This window comes from Haplochromis burtoni, unplaced genomic scaffold, assembly GCF_018398535.1.
Source record: "Haplochromis burtoni strain Fernald_Lab_line unplaced genomic scaffold, NCSU_Asbu1 Contig_174, whole genome shotgun sequence".
NCBI lineage: Eukaryota > Metazoa > Chordata > Actinopteri > Cichliformes > Cichlidae > Haplochromis > Haplochromis burtoni.
Window position 1 is genome coordinate 978,413 of NW_024582535.1, and position 22,656 is coordinate 1,001,068.

Here is a 22,656-nt window from a genome sequence, read left to right on the forward strand (position 1 = left end):
ACTCTACTACTGGAGTGCCAACCCAATATCTCTCACAGGTATTCGTTTAGATTGAGATCTTGTCACATCCTCTTCAAACTGTCCATTGAATCCTCGTGCTCTAAAGATGGGTGGCTTTGTAAGTTTGTAAGTGATGACTCAAATTGGGATAAAAATATATCATCGTAGGACAAAAGCAATGACTCAACACTACTTTATGACCTTTTCCTTTAACACGTACTCACCACCAACGCATGGAGAGTCAGTTCACTAGCGATGCCTTTTAAGAATGCTCAAATATCATTACAGACTGCATCTAAAGAGTGCTCCTCAATTTTTTATGGTAGCCAGTTCCATAGACACCAATGCTAGTGGTTGTAACTCTGGGGTGAGCGTTTCTGTGATGGAGATCCAAGTGTGGCACTAGGTCCAATAATATTCAGCTTTTTTGTTCAGTGGAAATGTATTGTATGTTGGAGGTTATAAGTGGACCCATCCAAAACAAAATCCACTACAAGATTAAGTTGTTTCCATGAGTACTTGAGTACTAATTAGCAAAACTGAAAGTACGTGCGATGCCTGGTTAGCCAGCCTGTTTCTATAGTTTTCCAGGTAGATAAACAATAAATGTGTAGCTGTCGTCTTCTGTTTGGCAGTTAAGTAGCCAAATCTAGAAAATAAATCTTGCAGCTGTCATAGTAAAACCCAACCTAATGTAGCACGCATTATTACTTTATAAATGCTGATTTATGGATATTTTTAAATCTTAAGCTGTGCATGTCACAGTTAAGGGTTTTTGCTGAGCACAGTGCTTTTCTCTTATCTTTGCAGCAGCAGAGAAAAAATGTACAAACATAGTCAGTTATGTCATGTGTAGTTTAGTGCACATCATGCGTAGTTTATGGTAATATGTTCATTTATATACATACAGCGTGTTCTCAGCCAGTCAGACATGTTGGGAAAAGGCCTGCTCTACCACAGCAGCTCAGATTCTATATTTTGTCTGGCTCTTGCACATTCATGCAGGTCATTTGTGTAAATGATACCCATGTGTTTCTTTTCTCATGCACCCACAAGGTTGGCCACAACAACACAGCCTCCAGGCTTTTTTTTTTCCTGCTTAAAAAAAATGTCATGGCTTGAAAAAAAAAGAGTATCTTATGTCTACGTGTGCTTTGGCTGGAGGAGCGGAGACGTGGGGGAAGGAGAGGGGGGATGCAGGGGGTGGGCAGCGGCTCTGGCATTATGTTGCATGAAATATCTTCAGCTGCCTCATCCATGAAACCCAATCCCCTCCTAGGGTGACTATGGCTGCTGCTTTCTCACATCTCTACATAACTCCACATTCTGTAGTGCCTATTTGAGTGTGGCGAAAGATGATTGATAGTTTAACTCGGGCTAATCACTTATGTGCCTGTTTACTGTGCGCCTTAAGCTCCTGGATTAGTTTGTATGGAAGGTGCAGCTTCCTCCCCGCTCGCAACACTCAATTATTCTGTCTGTCACCTCACACTGTCTGCTCACTTTCATTCTCTTTTTGACCATTCGCTATTGATTCAGAGGCACCACTTGGCTCTTTTTCTTGTTTGGTAATTCGCTGCAACCTAGTCCCTTCCCCGTGCGCACATTATGGCGGTTTGCGTGGTGTACGCTGCACAAACCAAATCTGAGTGGAAAGATGCCAACCAACGGAAAAGTTCACAGAGTTTTCAGCTCCAATCTTGGACAGTTTGGAGGATTAAATTAGAATTAAGGGTGGAGTTTCAGCTGGAGGTAAAAGCTGCTTAACTGTCACACTTTTACACGCAGCTGTATGTTTTCCTACTTTATCTGACACCCACACATACGCCGATAAACAAGCTTTCTCATTGGACACAGTGCCAAGATTAAGTTAGGCAATTAGCAGTGATGGATTACGCTCCGTGAGTGTGAAAAAAGGTGGAATGAGAGCAAGCTCTGCTTTGCATGTACGCGAAACACATTGTCTACAAATCATTTAGGGCTGGATTTTGAATGCAGGAAGCTGTAACAAATGCTTTGCTGTGGCATCAACTGTGATGAAATGTTGCTTGTTGCTGTTGCAATAGCTCCAACAATCTTTTTTTTTTCTTTTCCATCCTCAGCTGGCTTTGAGTTTCTCAGCTTGAGCTCCTCAAAACACAGTTGGGCTTTAGTTTGTAATTTTGCATCTACTTCTTATCTTTTAATTTTGCATTTGTACAAAATAAAGAAATATTGCTCGCATGCTTGAAAGAAAGCAGGATTTTTGCTTATATGCAGGTTTATTTAAAAAGTTTAACCTATTTTAAAGCAATGAAATCATTTGATTAAACCTTAAACTGCAATATTTGCAGTTTCTGTGACATTATTGTACATTTTTGAGATAATTACACCAAATTTCTAAAATAGCTGGAATTATTTGATGGATTTGCTTTTACTGTACTTATTTCTTTTGTTTTCTCTATCTCAAAGCATCAAAGTAAACTCATCAGTGTTAGGTTTCCACTTTACTGTAATCATATTACACTTTACTGTTTGACTAATGTCATACATTACTAAGTTAAATTCAGTAAATTTCATTACACTTACTAATCACACTTATAGTTCTTGTTCTTGATTGCCATTAGAAAAAAATAACATCAAATGTGCACACATCCTGTCAAGAGCTGAATTTTCAAAGGTAACAAAAGCAAGTGACTCCATTTCTGCCCATTAATGTTGTTGCAGTTGAATCACTGTGGTCACAGGCCACAGCATGTTTCTGTTACGTGCTCTTTGAGCTGGTTTTCTCCATCTCGGCATTTGGCTTTGTGTTGATACCCAAACACTGAGACAAAGATCTTGTGCATTTCCTTGTTAGAATAAGGATTTGTGCCAGTGTGTGGGACTGTAGCATAAGGTTTGTATTGTTAGCTGGCAGTTATGTGACAGTGTGACTCAGGCTACCCTGCTTAGTATTGCAAAAGTAATGTAGTGAGTGCTGTAATGAATTACTTTAATCAGAGAGAAACAAGAAGCGAGTTACGGCCCAACGCTGGCAGTCAAGTTTTAGGCATGATGAGGACATTTTTTATGCGAAATTCTTGGAAAACACTTTGCTACCTGTGAAGTAATCATTCTTAGTGTTTGCAAAGGTTGTAGGGTATTAGGGTAAATGCCTAAGATCGGATATTAATTGTGTATGTCTTTTTTAAGTCATCATATGCACAATACTCCATCTAATTATCAAAATCTGCCAAACCTACAGGTTTAAGTCATGAGATATATAAAACATTTATGCAAAGCAGTTATAAAAATTTGTGAATCTGTAAGAGACAGAATGCAGGAAGTCCAGTGCTTCCCAGCACTGTTTTGTTACTGAACTACTGCACTTAATAGGTCAATTTTTTGGTTTGTGTGAGGTATTTTAGTACAAATAGTCTACATGTTTTGTTCTTGACAGTGCTTTGCGCATTCTTTCCTTTTTGTTTCTTCTGTCTAGTGCAGTTTACTGTGATGCATGAACATATTTCCCCCTCAATATACATATGAATGTTCTCTCTTCTTTAAAAAGTAGAATTTTCCTTCCAGGCTAGAAGTCAGCATCTAAAGAGTGTTCACTTTGGTACAGAACAGCAGTCAGGCATGCTTCCACAAATAATAATCTGGTAAATAGACACTGAAAACAAGACATTTTGGAAATTAGAAGATGAGGATCAATGTCATCCATCCATTTTCTTAACTGTTAGGGCTGTGGGAGAGCTGCAGTCTATTCCAGTGTACGCCCTGGGTAGGTGACCATTCCCTCTTACAACCAATCACTCTAGAACGATCGGTTAACCCAACAAGCATGTCTTTGGACTGTGGGAGCCCTATGCAAACACCAGGAAAACATGCAAACCGGCATGTTGCTCAGTGATCATTGCACCACCATGCTGCTGGAGTGGACCATTATTCTGGCAAAATACTATATCTAAACACTTTCACCCCTCTGGTTTGCAGAAAATGAACTTTTCACTTTGGTGTCACTGACATATTCAGGTTTGAAGGTGAATTATAGCCTTTTTCAGCTTATCTATATCGCTTTTTTGAACTTATGAACTGCTTTGCGAGTTTTATCTTTAGACGTGAGAACTACAAAACTATGCATGCTACACATGCTGCACATGCTGCACATGTCTCAACTTCTAGCAAAAAGATCCTCAGCAGAACCAAATGCAGAACATTGGGAATATGTGGTGTATATTTTAAGGATTTATGGAAACGTGACAAAAATGCACTGCAGGTAGTTTGAAGGGCTTTCTAAATTGAGACAATTAGAAAAATAACAAATTTCTGCCAAACAAATTGAACAGGAAAAGGTTTATGAGGTTTATGGCACAGAAAACCAGAACAGCACCACAAGCAGAGAAAAGTGCATGAAAAATAAATAATCAAATAAAGAAAAAACAATGAGTGAAAGCAGTCGATTACAAGGAGCGTAACCTGACACAGGTGGGGAAAAAAAGAAGAAGGAGAAAAAGGGAAAAACAGGACATTAGGTACTGGAGATATGCAAAGAAAGGTTATTACCAGAATAAAACCGGAGTGGATGTAAGGGAGGAAGGATAGGACAGAGGAAGGCAAAGAGACGGAAGAGCTGGAGACACATGAACATAGAAATATCAAAAAGAATAGCAGTAAAATTAAACAGGGACCAAACTCAACTGATGCGTACACTGAAGACCACGACAGCATGACACATCGCATTGAAATGTATGTTACATTATCTTTGCGTTTGTGCTGGTTTGGTTGCTTTTATGAAGGCTTCAAGCATAGGAGTGTGCAGGGTGATGGTCTGTAGAACCTGTTACTGTGTGAGATTGCTTGTGAGGAATAGATCAACTAAAACTTATATTAGAAATATAAATATAAAATACAAGTTAACTTCTTTGGGTTTGCAGTGAATATTTTTTCAAGCAAAATTGAAATCATGCAGTCTTTCTTGTATATATAGTTTCATTTTTTCTTTATAAGTCTTTATGAAGAAAACAGCAAAACTGCATGCACGTGAGCCACATAATTCGTAAAAGCATGAAGCGGCTAGGGAGGAAGCCTCCAGTTTGTGTCACACGGGTCGTTTCTGTTGCAGTGCGAGGCTTTTTGTTCACACCATGAAATGCCCCCCCTGGAGACCCCAGACCTCCATCAGTGTCTTTCCCTGGGAGCTCCCTCCAGGCGCGAGGGGGCAGAGTGCCGCTTCATGTCAGCCCAGAAATGTCACATCACCTCAAACACGCACACGTCTGCTTCCACACAGCCCCGTGGTTGCCTCCCCGCTCCGGCAATTTGCTTTTGCATCTCCACCGCCTGCCGAGGAGGGCACGCGCCCAGGAGAGACGCGTAGGGGGGGCGAGGGTGTGTGAGCATGCACGTGTGTGTATGTAACTGCTCCTTCTGCGTGTACGAATGCAGCTCCTTGTGGAAATTTTGAGTGCGCGATGAAGTGTGTAAAGTGTCTAGCAGTTACGAAGCCTTGAGGCCTGCCTGACACAGCTGCAGGGCACAAAGAGAAGGTGATTATCTCATAGCTGCCAGCTATTCAGCTCAAATAAAGACAAAAGTAACTCCGACTAACTAGGAGACTAAAAGTGAAGCCACGTACATGAACTTAGAATGTGTTGGTGTCATTTCTAAAACTTGCACTCAACTCACATGAAAAGTGCAATAAAATGTACTTTGTGTTTTATTTGCAGGTACAGTGGCGATGTGCAATTTAGCATTGCACAGCTCACAGCAGATATATTAAGATGAGCATTTGCTGCATTAAAAAATAGAGATTTAGTAGAAGGAAACTGGCCTGCAACATTATATATGCAAAAGTTACATTTAGAGCCACATAAATGTTCAAGAGAGGAACATTGATGCATATGTTGCTGTAAAGAAAGTGACTGGAGGGTTTTTCTTGTTGTTGTTTTTTTACCACTTCCCACTTGCACACCCTTGTAAAAATTTAAGTGTAAAGATCAGAGCCTCATGCATGCATAAATCTCCAGTGATGCTTTGCAAACAAAATGGTTTGTCTTTCCAGGGTGCAGAGAGTAGAGGCAAACTTGTCTTTTGATTTTTTTTTGGGGGGGGGGGGGCTGCGCGTTCACTTCCTTGCCTGACATTTGCATAGTGCCAGGATTGCACCTTCATTTCAGGATTTGGGATGAGCTCTAGTGTGCGCGGCTGTGTTTGTGTTTGGATTTGGAAAAGCCTGCCTACGAGCGCCTTTCTTTGGGAAGTGCAGCTCTTTTGGCAGGTGATGGGCACACACACCTGGACGTGTATGCATGCCCAGATGGAGGCTTGCGTGGTGGCAGCTGGTGTGACGTCCCCTCAGGACGGTGGAGCCGGCAGAGAGGAAATCAACGTGCGATGTCCTGCACTAACTAACTAACTATCAATCTATTTATTCGTCTATCTATCTGTCTGTCCATCTAGCCATCTATCCATGTCTATCTGTCTGTCTAGCTATCTATCTCAGTCCCATCCCCTTTATCTGTGTGGCTCCCTGTGTGTGCCTCACGCCTCGTTCGCAGTGCCAACACCTCATTAGTACAATATGCAAATGAACTGGCGCTGGGCCAGAGGGTCAGAGCACAAACTGGAGGCAGAATAGAGTAGAGAGATGGTGCATTGTTTAGTGTGTCAGAGAGAGAGAGTAGGGGTGTGTGTGTGTGTGTGTGTGTGTGTGTGTGTGTGTGTGTGTGTGTCTGTGTGTGTGTGTGTGTGTGTGTGTGTGTGTGTGTGTGTGTGTGTGTGTGTGTGTGTGTGTGTGTGTCCGAATGCCTGCCTAGAATTATGTGATTGTTTATGTGTGGTTACCTGACTTTGAGTCAGTGCGATGTGTCCGTACCCAAACTCTGGAGCCATATGTCGGTCAGCTTACACCTCACAGCTTCTAAATAACCATGACCTCATAAACCCTGTCAGGGAAGGTTGGAGAAAACAAAATCAAAGTAAAAATACTCCCCCCCCCCAAAAAAAAATGTGCCTGTTATTTTGTAAATTCTCACAAAACAAGGTTTTCTGTCAAATTAGTACACTGTGTCGTTTCTGGTACAAACAACAGCATGCTTCGTGACTCAAGACAGCAGTATCTTTGCACCAGGCTTGGAATGGGAAACCCTACCTGGAGGTGATGAAAGCAGATGGGAGTGGAGGCAAACTCAATCAGTCTCTGGACTAAAAATGTAAAATATACGCCAGAGTTGCCCTTTGGTATCATCGAGAGATGAAGAGAGCTGGAGGCCAAATTACCCATGACAAATCAAAGGTTGCAGGGAGCAATTTAAAGGGAACATAATATGAAAGAGCGCTACTCAAACCAGCGGTTCTTCTGTCAATGCATGGGCTCAATTTGAAATGTCAGCTTCGGGGCTGCGAACGGCATGATGTACATGTCTAATCGAGGTTAAATCTCAATTTCTGATAACAGTGTCTCAGCACCCCTTGGCTGTAAAATATGAACTAATTTGATCACACTGGGGTCTACATTATATAAAAGTGCATTTCATTTAATGAAACACAATGGAGCCATTGGGCACCGTGCCAGACAAAGCTTCTCCAATAACCTCTTTGTAACAGAATTGCCCACACCTGGCACAGCAGCACTGACTGCCTCAGTTTTCACACTGCACATAATGAATGACTCACAGGGTGCAGGAGAAGGTGGCTCCTTTTCCAGCTGGCGCAAACATGTAAAGGAAGTTTGTATTTTAAAAGCATTGCCATGGAAAGTAAAAGCACAATAGCTATTTGGGCAAATTAATCACATTATCGTTATTTGAGGTTGTATAACTAATAGATAGGTTACTGTAAATCCTACAGTTTAAGCCCCAGTATCTTTCTAATCAGCTTTAGCATATTTGGTGTCTGCAGCATGTTCAGATGCATTTAACCTGAGCTAATCTGATTCATGAAGAATGTGTGCCCATAAATATGGAGTAATTTGTGTATGCACTGAATGTTTAATGCACAAATCCCAGATTCATCATATTTTATTTACGTTTATAGCATCCTCAGCTCACACACGCACACACACAAATGAATAGCTTAAGAAAATAAGCTAAACCGCCATCATTCCTGAGGGAAAACATTAGAGGTTTGCCTTTTCTGGCGTCACATCTTTCCCCCGCCGTATCCCTCAAGGTAAACGTGTTTCCTTATATAGCAAAATGTAGCCGTGACAGTATTAAAATTACACATGGAGGTTATGCTCCTGATTCTGATGGTAAGAACGGACTTGGCAGGGACACCAGTTTTTCTAAATGTTTTTTATGCCTGTTGGGAACATCTCTTTGGTTTTGTTGTCCGGTTAGAGCGTTAGCTCGTTTTTGTCGAGGTATGTTTCCGCCTATTGAAACCTGAAGATCAACAAATTATATATTTTTTATGAACTCCTGTGTGAGTCTCTGTGTCATTTTCTTCCATTCTGAGATGATTACACTTAGCTAGATTAGGAATGCTGACACCATGAGTGAAGTGAGTAGGTGGATCGTCTGCTCGGTGAAAACAAAAATAAAACTTGTAAAGTTATTTTCCATCTTTCTCATTAGACAATTTGCAAGATGGAGGTTATGCAGATCTTTTCGCAGTTTGACACTACTTATGTTATAATTAAATCAACAATGGTTGGACTAATAAATGCTAAGTTTAGCAAACATAAATACACACAAATCACATTTTCTCAGGTCAAGTTAGTTTCATTCAGTAAAACATCTTTTTGCCTTCTTTTTTGAATTCTGTTAACTTTCTCTGGCTTAAGGTTTATAAAAAACTAACGAGCTTGCTTTCCGCCATTAAGATTATCAGCAGAAGAGGAAAGATTGATTTCAGCCACTTGCGGAAAAAAAAGCAAAAACATATGTTCATTGAAATGCATCAACTGATATCATTAGCTAGCATAATGGCTGTGTGGGTGTGAGCAGATTGTACTTGCACGACATCTCCCTCGCTCTTTGGTTTAGTTAGCTCGTGGCACCTGTTAAGGTGGACCACCCTCCACCTTCCAGTACAGTTACGCCAACCTCATGTTATGTCATTCAGTCATTACAGCAAGCAGAGTGGAGGGAGCTCTTTGAGGTTGTCTTTGTTATCATTCCAAGCCAAATATATCAGAAACTTTAGCAAACGGCCACACCGAAATTTAACTCCCTAATGACTCAAATTATTGACACTGATTTAGTTAATTAACCCTTTAAAGCCAAGTTAATCATATTTGATACATGAGCTTTTTGTGATTTTCTCAGACTTCTGTTTCATCAGTGTGATTTCCCCCCTTAAAAAACAGAAATAAATTACACATTAAATTTCTAACAAATAAATTGCAAGAAAACAACGACAAAACACCTGCTGTAGCAAATGTGATACAAAATTAAAGTCATATACGCACATTTTTATAATTTATGCCGCAAAATTTAAAGGGTTAAAATTGCTCTAATTCATAATAAGAGCTAGATGTATTTATTAGAGCCATTTTGTTATATTTTGTAACTTATTTTATTATTTCATTTAGTTTAGTTATTGTTCTTGCTGCCTTGGAGCAAATGTGACCACATAGTTTTCCTTGGAGTAATAAAGTATTCTGATTCTAATAGCTGGTTTTGATTTTAAGCTAAAACACTGTATATGTGCCCTAAAACCAGTGACCACAACAGTGACCACAACAAGGTCACAGACCACACCTTTATATTAAAGTCTCGACGTTACAGCTAAATTTAAAAATGTTGGATAGAAGAGTAAACCTGGGAGGAGGCAAAGGATTATTCCAGGAAAATCCAAGTAGCTGACCTGCAAGGTGAAAACAATATCAGCCTCAGTGCTGCAGTTGGCAGTATATTCAAAGGGACAAACTATTAAGCAAGTAATGGAAGCAAGTTATTCATGTAGAAAAAGTATTGGCTGAAATGTCTTTCAGACATTTTTGGTGTTGTTTTTTTTTTTTTCTTAAATTAAAAATTGGGTTAAAATGAGGTGAAATGTATGGAAGCCCGTTTCCACCACTTAGGGACAAAAAAAGGGTCCATAACTCGAAATTTTGAGAAAAGTAACTCGAAATTTTGAGTTAGCTCTGCCAATCAGTAATCTACGTGAATGACCTCATTTCCTTGTTACCCAGAAGCTGAAGCCCTCAGCTACAAATGCTACAGCTAAGCTACCAGTATTACATCCAGTCATGAATGCACAGATTGCTGAGTATTTTCAGCGTGGCTTCAAAAATGATGAAATCCTTGTGTTATTAGCTGAATCACATGGCGCAACATACTCGCGAAAGAGCCAATTTGTTGCGATCCTGTTTTTAGTGCGCGTTACTCTGCGCCATATGCTTCCGGGTAACAAGAAAGTGACCTCATTCTCGTAGATTACTGATTGGCAGAGCTAACTCGAAATTTCGAGTTATTAACTCAAAATTTCAAGAAAATAACTTGAAATTTTGAGTTATGGATACTTTTTTTTTGTTGTTGCTTTTTTAGTGGCGGAAACGGGCTTCCATAGAAATGAGACAAAGCTTCAACCTTCAACAAGTCTCTGAATCTCCTGAATCATCCTTCAAGGTAGGATCAAAAGATTCTGAGAACTGAGCTCCATAAAATTTTAAAAGCTTGCCTGTTTTAAATTTGACTGATTTCCCATTCAAGGTCATCTTCTCGGGTATGTCCTGGCAGTTTTCAGCATGAGTGCTATTTCAGCATTTCTCAGTGTAAGTCCAATTTGGGCCCCTTGCAGGCTGAACAGTGTGAACATGAACTTGGGAATTTCATTTGGAAGATCATTGACAGAGCTGAAGAGTGCATAGTTTCAGATTCTAAAGGCAGAGCGTCAGGTGAGGAGCAAGACTGACGGCATGCACCCTGAATTCAAGTCCCCGGATTGAGACATCAACATGGGGTTTAGCTGTAATGTCCTGAGGTCTCAGGAAGACCAGGGAGTGAGTCCTTTTTGGCCACATGAGCACAATCCTTGCTCTCCACCTGGACATGTCACTATGATATTTGTTCACTGAAAATCAAGTTGAAGGATTACACACCAACTGGAACGGTACAGGTGTGAGGGGACACAATGGGAATAGCACTCACTGAGAGATCTAAACATAAAAGCTGAGGTGCACAAGAAGATGTTGTTGGAGGGGGGATCACCCAGAATTCAAATCAGATAAACCTTTTGATTTTCATTGACCTGTTCTCAGAACTTTTTGATCACACCTTGTATCTTAGATTGATGGGTGTTAAATAGGCACAATTGTTTGCAGCATTTTAACTGCCTAAACTAAATGTCTTGCACACGCGAACTGCACATACACACCTGCACACTCACTCACTGTTTTGTTTCAGAGGATCCTTAACCCCTCACCCCCCTGCCCGCCCATTGGTTTGATCACAAACCAATGGCTTTTCACCCATTTTACAGTCACCATTTCTGTTCATCTTTCTCATTGTTTTTTTTCCCATTTCTGTTTCCTTGTTGCCTCTGTTCACGTGTTTATTTTGTCCATTCGTAAAAAGAAGCCATTATTTCTCCCCCCCAGGCAAGAGACGACGATGGCCTCGGTGGGAAATTACCCCTGCACAGCTTTGCTCAGGACACGCCCAGGCTTGTCTTCAAGACAAACAGCGATGTGCTTGTAAGGACCATACCCATTTAATGCCAGACAAGAGTTAAGCTTAATGGCTTCTGCACAAATATGTTTTGATGTTGTTCTTTGTTTAAAAATATGTAATTTTCAAGTCATGTCTGAAATGTGCCTGGGCTGGTTTGTGTTTGAGAATTACTGTAAAAGTAAAGCAGGCTCTTCCTCAAACCTCTCCAAACAAGATGCTGCACAAGTTGCTTCACTTAAACGTTTCCATTTGTTATGTTCTGAACTTTTTTCATGCTTTATCATTTATTTTGCCCATTTTCATTTTTCATGTAGTGAGCTGTGTCAGTCTTTTTAGGAGCTATCAGACACATGCAGTCTCACAGTTAAAGCAGGTGTATAATATTGCAATAATAGCAGTGAAGCTAAGTTGGCTTTACTGAATAATATTTATTGGAAATGTTGATATACCTGTACATTTTACAAGTACATGCCCATATCCTGCTCTGCCATAAAAGTGCCATTTCAGTCCATTGTTAGGTAATTGCCAGGAAATGTGATGGTGCCAAATATATCTTAGAGGAAGGATCATGGTCAGCAAGAACACTTACGTTAGCTGTGACATTTAAACAATGCACAGCTAATGCTATAGACACTCATGAGACCAGGCAACAGTTTTCCAGTCTTTTGTTATGTCGTTGTGTTGAACCCATATGAATTGTAACTTCAGTTTCCTATTCTTGACTGACAGAAGTGGCATCAGGTGTGGTCTTCTGCTGCTGTAGCTCATCTGCTTCCTAGTTGGATGTCTTGTGCATTCAGAAATGCTATTCCTCATCCTTACCTAGATGGTAAACAGTGGTTTTTTGAGTTACTGTCACTTTCTTATCAGTTCAGGGCAACCATTCTTCCCTGACCTGGCTGGATCAGGTGACCCTGAATCCTCCCTTAGTTATGCTGCAGTAGTAGTTATGCTTCCCATGATGCACTGAGTGTTTCTTATTCACTCACAATCTGTTTATACACCTCTTTGCATTTAAACATGACTTGTTATCAATGTTCCCTCTAATTTTTCACGTGTCTGAGCGAACACACAAACTCCCTGAGAGGCCCCTTGGACCACTGTGAGCAACAGCAGACGTGTGCATTGTGGTCACGCCAGCATCGAATCCATCCACGGTTTATTAAAATAATCAAATTACAGCATTTACATTTATGTTGGACTACTTTTAATTAACTCACAATGAAAATTTAAAAAAATCTTGCTCATGACCTGTGTAGTATTTTAACACTATTGGAAGTTAAAATAAGAGAGTCCTGTAACTCTCTTTCTCTGCAAAATACAGTATATAATGACCAATGTTGGGCAATTAATGCTTCAAAAAAAGTATGTTATGCAAAGTAGTTATGCAAACAACAAAGGTTTTTGCAGCTCTTTCTTTTAAATGCAGCCAACGTTTTTTTAAATAAACATTTCAAACTATTCACAGAACAATCAGCTGTTCTGCATCAAATCTGATGCCACACAAATGATTTGTGCCACTCCAAAAAATTATTTCTGTCCACTATGAGATAAAGGAGAACAACAGCCTGATACCTGCAGGCCTGACAACAGGAGATGTAACACCTGTAACATTCAGCAGTCATCTCATTGTTCTGACACACGCAACAAAACTACTGACTACACTACACACTAACTACACAAGATTTGCGCTAAAAGTCTCAAATCTCTCACATCTCAAAACACCTCTGTCACTCCTAAAACTTCCTCCCTTCCTAAACAACTAAATGCGATGTTACCATATCATTTTTAATTGGTCGACATGGTACATTTTACCCCACCCTTTCCACCAATAGGAAAGGGTGGGGTTTTTTGGTTTTGTTTTTGCTCACAGGCTTTCGAGTGTTTTCCTTATAAAATGCTGCTTTTACCGTTCCTTCCCACAGTAAATATAAACAACGACAGTATTCAGGAAGAAAACCAAACATTGCAGATATTTTTATCATAACTCTGGTTTTATGTGGCCTATCAACACAATTTAAAAACTGGTATAAAGTCCACACTTTTTCTGTCAATTGTTCCGTCTGTCCTTCATTACCGTGGCTTCACTCCACATCAGCCACGCCGCTTTGCTAGCTAAAACACATAAGGACGCTGTCATAGCCTGTCAACGACATTGATTAGCTGCGTGTATACGAATGTGAATCACATCATTGGCTGGACTATGGGATAAGGTGGCATCGTTCTAATCCCATACAGAAGCAGCCAGTCACTTACTGACTAACACTGCAAAACAGAATTGTTAAAGTATTAATTTTAATTTCAATTCAGGTTAGATTTTTTTTTTGTTTTTTGTGCGCAACGCAGATTTTCTGTGCGCAGAGACCGTGCCAGCAGTGCGCAATTGCGCACACACACAGCTTAGAGGGAACATTGCTTGTTATTAGTCTTTGTCCCTCTTCAGCAGTGCATTTTTTGTCCTCTCTTTCTCCCCTCACCTCCCAACCACAACAGCTCGCTGCCCCTTCCTGAGCCTGTATCTGCCAGAACTTTCTTCCTGTTAAAAGGGAGTTTTTCCTTCCCACTGTCACCAAGTGCTTGCTCAAAGGGCATCATTTGATTGTTAGAGTTTGCTTTCTGTTATTGTAGGGTCTTTACCTTACAATACAAAGCGCCTTGAGACGACTACTGTTGTGATTTGGCGAAATAGCAGTAAAATTGAATCGAACTGATGTCTGACATCAACTTTGTTGATGATGCCCATACAATATATTTTTCTCTTTTTCGGACCATTCTCTGTAAACCCAAGAGATTGTTGCGCGGGAAAATCATAGTAGATCAGCTGTTTCTGAAATACACAAGTGTACCTAACAAAGTGGCTGGTGAGCATATGTTGCAATATTCAAGTTTTGTGGATATAAATGAGATGTTATTATCGTAAAAAAAAAAAAAGGAAACAAAAACTGTATGTTGTCTTCTAAAATCTTCTAAAAAATTCTGCTAAATATAAATAAAACCTATTTGTAAACTTAGTGGGGCTTTCAGATTTATCACAGCTTCTGTCACAGCTTCTATATATATATCTATATGTCTGTTGATAACAGTAATGTTATGTTTCTAGGCAGCTAGAGTGTACCGAGTTTGAACCTATGTGTAGAACACTGGGAGCTCCAGCTTCTTCAACAATTGAAAAGTGTGTTAGGTTAATGCCCAGGACATTGTTGCGAAGGAGATTCTTTAATCTTGAGAATTTCACGTGTTTGTAATGCGAAACAGGTGTACTCATTCATAATATTTTATTGGACAATCTTCCAGTCTCCCATTCCAGACACGTGGAATCATTTTTTAACTTTTGTATGTTCAGGTTTTGTTTCCTAACGAATTTATTTTATGTTGACCAACTAAAGGCTATAACATTTACTTTAATACAACATGCTTTTGCCTACACGACATCAGCTACTCAGTACCAAAGTCTTTGCATAGTTTATAATCAACTAAAACCAAAGGATCCAGTTACATCAGAGCAAAGTGTCCATCTGCAAGATTCAGTCTAGCGCTGATCATACAGGACTTGGTCTTCAAGACACCAAATTTTCTCTTTAAACTCTTGTTTTATAGAAGCGCCAACTGTTTATGTATCTACCAGATACAATGCTGTCTGACAGACTGTCTGGAAAATGCAATATTAAATATTACTGCATCTCCGCTCTCCCTCTCTGTGACAGCTGGCTGTTCCCTCCACCCCTCAGTCATTCAAAACAACCATAAGAACTTCTGACTTCAGACATGGCCAGACATGACACATTATACAAACTACCTCTGAAATTGGCTTTTTGATAGGCTGATCAGCACTACTTATGCTCGCTTACCTAACGAAGAAGCTATCCTGAGTAGCTTGTTAGTTAGGCTTGAAAATGCTTGAAAATGGAGGTAACAGGCAAAATAAAAGTAACTTCTCCTCACTGAGAAGCAGTCTGATGCCAGTTCTTCAGATTAGGAAGATGTTGAGTGTTTAGCTGTTAGATTTCGAGATGTATGCAGGGTCACCTTAAATATTTCCACTGATTGGCATTCAGTGGCTACACTACATATGACTGGTGTATAAGTGTGTAATTTTCTCATGACTGAGAGGCATTCACGCACTCGCCATGTCGCTTACTTGGATCTCACTGTCCATAGCTGACAAGGGAAGGACTTTGAAGACATGTTTGACAAAAAAGGAGATGAATGAATCTGTGCTTGTCCAGATCCAAATGAATTTATGTATTTAAGGGTGTGGAAATGTATCTCCTGTCGGTAAACGCCTCAAAGTTAAACCTTTCCCCTGAAGAGACTCTAGTGAACTGTTCACCAACAGCTTTTTCTCCAGTTTGTTGTCTCAGTTTGCTATGTGCAGGCTCTAGCCTCAAATTCATCACACAGATATCACAGCAGTATTGATTTTTCCCAAACCCTGCAAAAAAAAAAAAAGAAGCATATAACAGTGCTTTCTATGGAAAAGCACCGAGTAGATATCTCATCTCATAGATCTCCCGTCTGCTGCATTGACATTCAAACACAATCCGCCAGGTCTGCCTCGTCTCTCTTGCAGCTGAAGTTATTTTACTCGCCGTGCGTGCGTGAGCGTGCGCTGTGAAATATAGCACAATTGAGCTTCACCTGGCCAAGTGAGAATGGCCTTTGTGTGTCACATCTATAATGACTGATGGGATGGCTGGCTGTGAAAAGAGCCACCTCACAGAGAGTGCGGTTCTCCTGCGTCTTGGCTTTTAGCTGCAGTTTAAAACTTTTCATCCATTCAGGTTTTGATGGAGAAGTCAGGTACACTATGTAGTCAGTATAAAACACTGGGAGAGGATCTGTACCAGATATGTTTCCTCTTTTGTAAGCCAAGTAATTATAACCATTGCAACAATGAATGAGGCAACTGGAAACTGATAGTTTGGTTAATCATAGTAATAAGTCCACATGTTGCAGATGGTCTTTAAAGCCTTGCCAAAGTTTAATTTTCTTGTGTAAACATCAGTGTAAGCTTTACACTGTTTTCTTCTTCCAGTGGACCAGGTGCTTTAAGATGGCAGTCTGTTGCAACATGATCTAGTTTTTGGACTAAATCCACAGTACAGCCAGCTCAGTGTTTCTGTCCGCCTCTTCTCAGAATCTCTGATGAACCCAAGCCGTCACGGGTGGATACTTTGCTGCAGATTGTTTGGAGTGTAAAATAACAAAAAAACCAAGCCTTGCTTCAAGCACCTGGTTCATTTTCATGTGTTTAATCTTTGTGTTTTGCACTTTGTGATTGTGGAAGCAATGTGAGAAGTGTCAAAAGAATCGCATATCGACCTTAACAGGGCGGGATACCCAAGCCTGTCCCTTGATGCACTTTTCTTGCTTAAACCTCCTCATTTTCAGCGAACCTCTTCATCATACATATAAAACCACTTCAGGCACCACAACCTCTTATGAAATCTTACAATCTCTGCACCGTCTGAAACTCTCCAGCCTCTTAACCCGCTGCCACCTCCTCCTTCGCCTTCCTCTTCATCTCCTAAATCCTACGTATCCTTAGAAATCTGAAGCCCCTGCCTTATATGGAGAATCCAAACTGCCAAAATCAATAATAATTTTTTTAAAGCCCTGGCAAAATGAAGAATTTCACAAATTATCTTTAAAAAATGTGACATAAGTGGATATTTTTTTATTTCATTTGCCTCTGTATGTGTTTTTCTTTGTATTTATTCCTTTCGTTTTAAATTTTATACATATTTCTGTTTGATGAAAGGAAAACAAAGTCAAAACAAAACCGAAACATATACAGCAATAGAAAAATGTTAAAGAGTAAATGTTAATAGAGATTAATAAGTAAATAAGTCAATAAATAACATGGTAAACTAAATGAGGAAGCAAGTAAATATGAGGATTCTTACGTTAAAGATGATAATTCAATTATAAATATGTCACAGTTTATAAATTTGTGGATTTCTACATTTATTTCTAATATTTTGGTGCATTGCATAATTGCAATATATTTCTATATTTTTAATATTTTGGCAGTTTTTGTCCTCCACAGAATTAACCTTTTCTATTGGGTCATTCTCTTTGAATGCAGCAAACTAAATGCTGTTTATTTATTGCTCTAACCTCTGAGAATGTCTCAAATCCCCTCACAAATCACCTCACCTTATATGTTCATTTTTTTTCTTATGCACTAAAACATGTCGCTGACTAATGTGGGAATTCCTAAAATTCCTAAAATTCCCTAGACTCGGGATTGGGTCAGAGAGTCAGAGGAGGGAGAACATGTCGACCACTGGGGTGCTTGTTTAGAAGCCGGATAATTGTTGTAATGCAAACGGTTAAACTACACCGCCGATGCTGGTTCGTTGGCCACGATGGAAATAAATGACCATAATTACATTCAACTGCAAACATCTGTGTGCAGGAGCCGGGAGAGAGCGAGAAAGAGAAAGCACAACTCCATTAGCGTAATGCGCAGTGAAATTTCACTCACGGTGCAGAAAGTCGTTAAGTGCTCTCCATCTGTCTTTCTGAGTCGAGGAAATTTTCAGCACATTTATTATTTAAAATATCCTGGGCATACCATTATCAAACTCAACTTGTGAGAGCACCTTTTTGACTTTTACTCAGTCGTGGCTCATTGAATTAGTGAGGACTAAATGGGCAGTTAAAGCATGTAGAATTCAAGGGACTGACATCCGAGCGCTTCCAGCGCCGTGTAGTTCAGTCTCTGATCTGTTTTTGCTGCTCTCCGGCTGCTTCTCTCAAACTCGGTTCAGTTTTTAAGTTACAGTGACACTCTCTAATGACTGTCAAATGCAGACTTTTGCCCTTTTCGTGAATGCCTCTGCTTCAACCAGTTCACCTCTGATGTAAAGCACATAATCGAGGCAAGCAACCTGATGTTTTACACATGTTGCAGTTGAAGGACAGCACACTGTGTTTTCTTTTTGAAATCCTGGCCAGTGCTGCAGTGCATCTGCCCAAAAGCCCATGTGAGTCCACTGTCTTTCAGCTGCTGCCAGACACTTTCCTGCCAAATAATCCAATGTTGCTATGCAGCTTGCAAAAGGAGTTTATCCACCTTCCGGTTGCATCCCTCGACTTATTAACATTCAGCAGGGGGGCTTAAGGGTCTGTGTGATGGATGGATGTCGTTGAAGGGTCTGACAACTGATTAATGCCTTAATTATCTCCAGCGAGGACCTGCCACTCCTCCCAGAGCTGACAGAGTGAGCTGTGTGTGGCCTGACGAGTAACTCCGTGTTCAGGGCTCGCCCACTGCTATCTGCTCTACCAGGGTCACATTCATTTTCCTCCCCTCAAAAAATCTGCACGTTTTGCACTAAAAAAGGTGTATAACGTTGATGAAACAGTGCAGCAGTGCGTTTTGGGATCTTTGCCATTGCGGTGACTAAGAAAGACAACTTTTCAATTGAGCCTCCACATGTTTGGATCCAGCCCAGGTTTGCATTCTGCATACAGAAGCAATCTCTGAAGTCGAGTCCATTTTTTGAATGTAAAATGTTACTGTTGACTTACAAGGCTTTATGCAACCAATCCACCTACTATATCAAGGAACTATTAACCCCTTTATAGCCATGTTGCCATGTTACATCAGCTCTGCTTTAATAGGTAGAAATCTCAAGTAGAGCCATTTTGGCATCTGATGCTGCTTTGTGTGAGTAAGAAAGGAGTCAAGAGAAAAGAACAAAGAGGGGAAACAAACAATACAACATAAAACACCTGACAGGAACTGGTGGCAGAAATCACAGATCAGTTACATGCAGCTCTGGAGGTACAGCAGAAGGGTCCAGGGAGAGAGGAGGATGCAAAGTTATGCAGTATATAAATATAAAAAAGGCATATGAATGCATGGGTCCCAAAAGAAATACACACTTTTCACGTGTAGCCGGCTTTACTTGATTAGCTGATTTTAACTGCAATCTTACTAATATTGCAGTCACTTTAAATAGTTTTCAGCAAACAACTGTGGCTTTTAGCCAAAAACCTCAGAGCTCGACTGAGAAAAATAATGTTAGAAAATGTGAACGTTTTGCACCAAGCTTCAGCCATCACCTGCAACCTATAAAGATATTTAAAGTAAAACATTTCACCACCCAAAGAACAGCACAAAATTCTGTTGTTCACCCATTTACCCATTACACCAATATACAGTGGTCCTTCTACCGTTTAACCTGATTTGACTTGTTGACCCACAATTCAATACCAGTGTGAGGGAAATCGTCTTTTTGTGTTGTGCTTGAGGCGCTGGTCTTTATAGCCAGCAGAAGGTGTAAATGGGCATTTCTTGTTAAGACAGAAGGTTAAAGGCAAAGTCACTTCAGCAGCTGAACGCCATTATGCGAGCATAAGATAGAACACATAAATATGTCGAAAGCAGAACTTCAATGTTAAATGTTTCCTTTTTTTCAGCAGATCTGTAAAAGTATTTACAATCAACATCAGCTTCCTTAAAAATAATCTTTCTCTAATGAGCTTCTCTACAGATGGTGTGGAGACTAAGCGTCTTCCCCACATTTTTCAGAGAATATTTTGTAGTGGATCATCAAAAACAGATCAGGAGTCCTTTGTATGCAGGCTGACAGGTGCTTATATATGTGTGTTCCTTTTTGCAGGTGTGTGACTGGTGCAAACATATTCGCCATACTAAGGAGTACCTGGACTTTGGTGCTGGTGAGCGGAGGCTGCAGTTCTGCAGTGCCAAATGCCTGAACCAATATAAGATGGACATTTTCTATAAAGAGACCCAGGCTGCCCTTCCTGGAGCACTGTGTAACCCAGGACACGGAGCTGGAGGGGAGGGTAAGCCGGAGTGCAGTTCAGGAGTGCAGCTGCTCACTCCTGAATCCTGGGGAACGCCGCTAACGGACCTTCGACGTAAAGCTCCCTCACCTGGAGGGCCTTCCGCCACCTCAGTTTTGGCCCCTTCCACATCTTCAGCTGCCTCACCCTCAGACACTGCAGCTGTCTGCTCCCCATCCTCCTCCTCTTCAGTCAAAATCCCCACACCCAGACCCCATGAGAGCCCCTCACTTCCCCCACCACCTGTTCCTGCTCTTCACCCACCAGTCGGGGTCCCCTCTGGCAGCCCTCCCATGGTGATGACACCCCGGGGACCCATGCCCCTGCCTCTGTTCATGGAGCATCAAATGATGCAGCACATCCGCCCCCCATTTCTTCGCACCTCTGCCCACCCAGGAGGACCCAACAGCCCGCTGTCAAACCCAATCATTCCTGGTATTGGTCCACCACCACCTCCTAGGACCCTTGGTCCTGCATCAAGCCCCATGCACAGGCCTCTGCTATCTCCACATGTCCACCCTTCATCTAATCCCAACCCTGGCATGATTCCCCCACACCCTGGAATCCCCATGCCGGGCCTACCGCCTTTTCCCCCAGTCAACATGATGCCCAATGGACACATCCCCCTGCCCCCAATGATGAACTTTGGCATGCCGTCCTTGGCTCCATTGGTACCTCCCCCAACTCTCTTGGTCCCTTATCCTGTCATTGTACCCCTCCCAGTCCCAATTCCTATTCCAATCCCTATCCCCTTCAACCCCAAATCCTCCAGGGACCGACCTGAGAGTACTGGTTCTGTCCGAAGTGCTCCAGAGTCCTCAGAAGCTTCAGCTTCTAGGCCCCACTCTCCAGGCTCCTCTGGAGGTGATAGAGGGAGCCAGAAGATAGAGCCAGCTGGAGGGCGTGTCTCTCCTGTGCGGTCAGAGAGAGGAAGGACAGTGGAATTGACCGTGAAGGCAGAGGACAACTCAGGCAACCTTTGTCTCAGCAGTGGCCCTGGATTGATGGATGGGGTTATTGATCTAACAGTGGGCCAAAGATCATGCCAGCAGCAGGTAATTCATAGGATTCTACCTGGTGTCCAGGTCAAAGTAGAGCCAGAGGCAGATTCAAGATCTCCACCAGCTGCTGAGCTGGGCAGGGAAGGGAAGAGCCATCGTGATGAAGGGGAAGGGGCTCTGCTCTCACAGGAACTCCTCAGTGCTGCGGAGCCAGAAGGGGCCGCACACCCTAACACACTGGAATCATCAGCCCTACCTTCCAGTGCTCCCAGCAAAGCTTCAGTGAGCCAGAAGAGTCCCCACTATTCTAACCGTACAACACCACCCTCACCAAGTACAGTACGGACCCAGCCCCCATCTTTACCCCAGCACCAGACTAGCCCTGCTGCCCCATGTAATGTGATAGTCAATGGTACAGGATGGCATCCACTTCTCACGCCTGCGTTCGAATCTGACCGAAGGGGAGAGGCAGGAGAAGGAGAGGCAGAGAAGCACCCAGCTAACGGTGAGCTTGAGCGTGAGGCGCTGAAAGAGAACAATTGTTCCGTAGGTGAATGGGAGCCAGGGAAGCGGGTCTCAGCACAAGATGAGATGGGTAACACGGTGGAGGGTAAGCCAGATCCTGACTCCAACTTGGAGGAGGGTGAGCATGCCTACGCCCTACCGCTGCTGTCGACCGGAGGCTGTGTTGTCATACAGCCTGTGCCAAAGCCCGCCGCCGACAAGACAGCCATCCTCTCCTGCTCCATCAGCGCACCGCTATCAGCCGCTGGGAGTCCTGAGCTCGAGCCGCCGCTGAAGAGGAGGTGTCTGCGAATTCGCAATCAAAACAAATGAGGTGAGTGTTTTCCCACAACCGACTTGAAATATAAATTCAAACATATTTATTCAGTGACATTTCATACTTCACAGTCGGGGGTTTATCAAATTAAGAGTTGGTTTTAAAAGTCTCTTACTCCCGAGGGTGCGTCTTTAAACTATTCAAAATGACTCCCTTCAGTTGAAAATGTTCTTTAACAAGCTGTTTCATATTTATAATCTTCACATCTGGAAATCTCTGGCAACCGGATTATTTTGTATTTTGTCATTTTGAAAAGACATAATAGGGTTGATCACTTAATCAGAATTTCAACAATGTGATGCTTGATTCAAGGGCAGACTCGGTGTGCCCTCGTGCAGTCACAGTGGAAAGGGTCAAACAAGCATTAGTTGAATTATTACCTCCAAAATAATGCCAGAGTGCAGGT

At 41.6% G+C, this 22,656-nt stretch overlaps 1 protein-coding gene across 4 annotated transcripts in view; it reads left to right on the forward strand.

The window, feature by feature from the left end:
* The window catches only part of sobpa (sine oculis binding protein homolog (Drosophila) a), a 59,649-nt gene that overhangs the window by 31,390 nt on the left and 5,603 nt on the right, over positions 1–22,656 (forward strand). For 2 of the 4 annotated variants that reach the window (XM_014337284.2, XM_014337285.2), the window contains 2 exons: positions 11,513–11,608; positions 20,222–22,247. In XM_014337284.2, the coding sequence (XP_014192770.1) occupies positions 11,513–11,608; positions 20,222–22,246 (2,121 nt within the window). In that variant the 3' untranslated portion in view covers position 22,247. The remainder of the gene's footprint in view (positions 1–11,512; positions 11,609–20,221; positions 22,248–22,656) is intronic. The other 2 variants (XM_042225530.1, XM_014337286.2) reach the window with 1 other exon arrangement.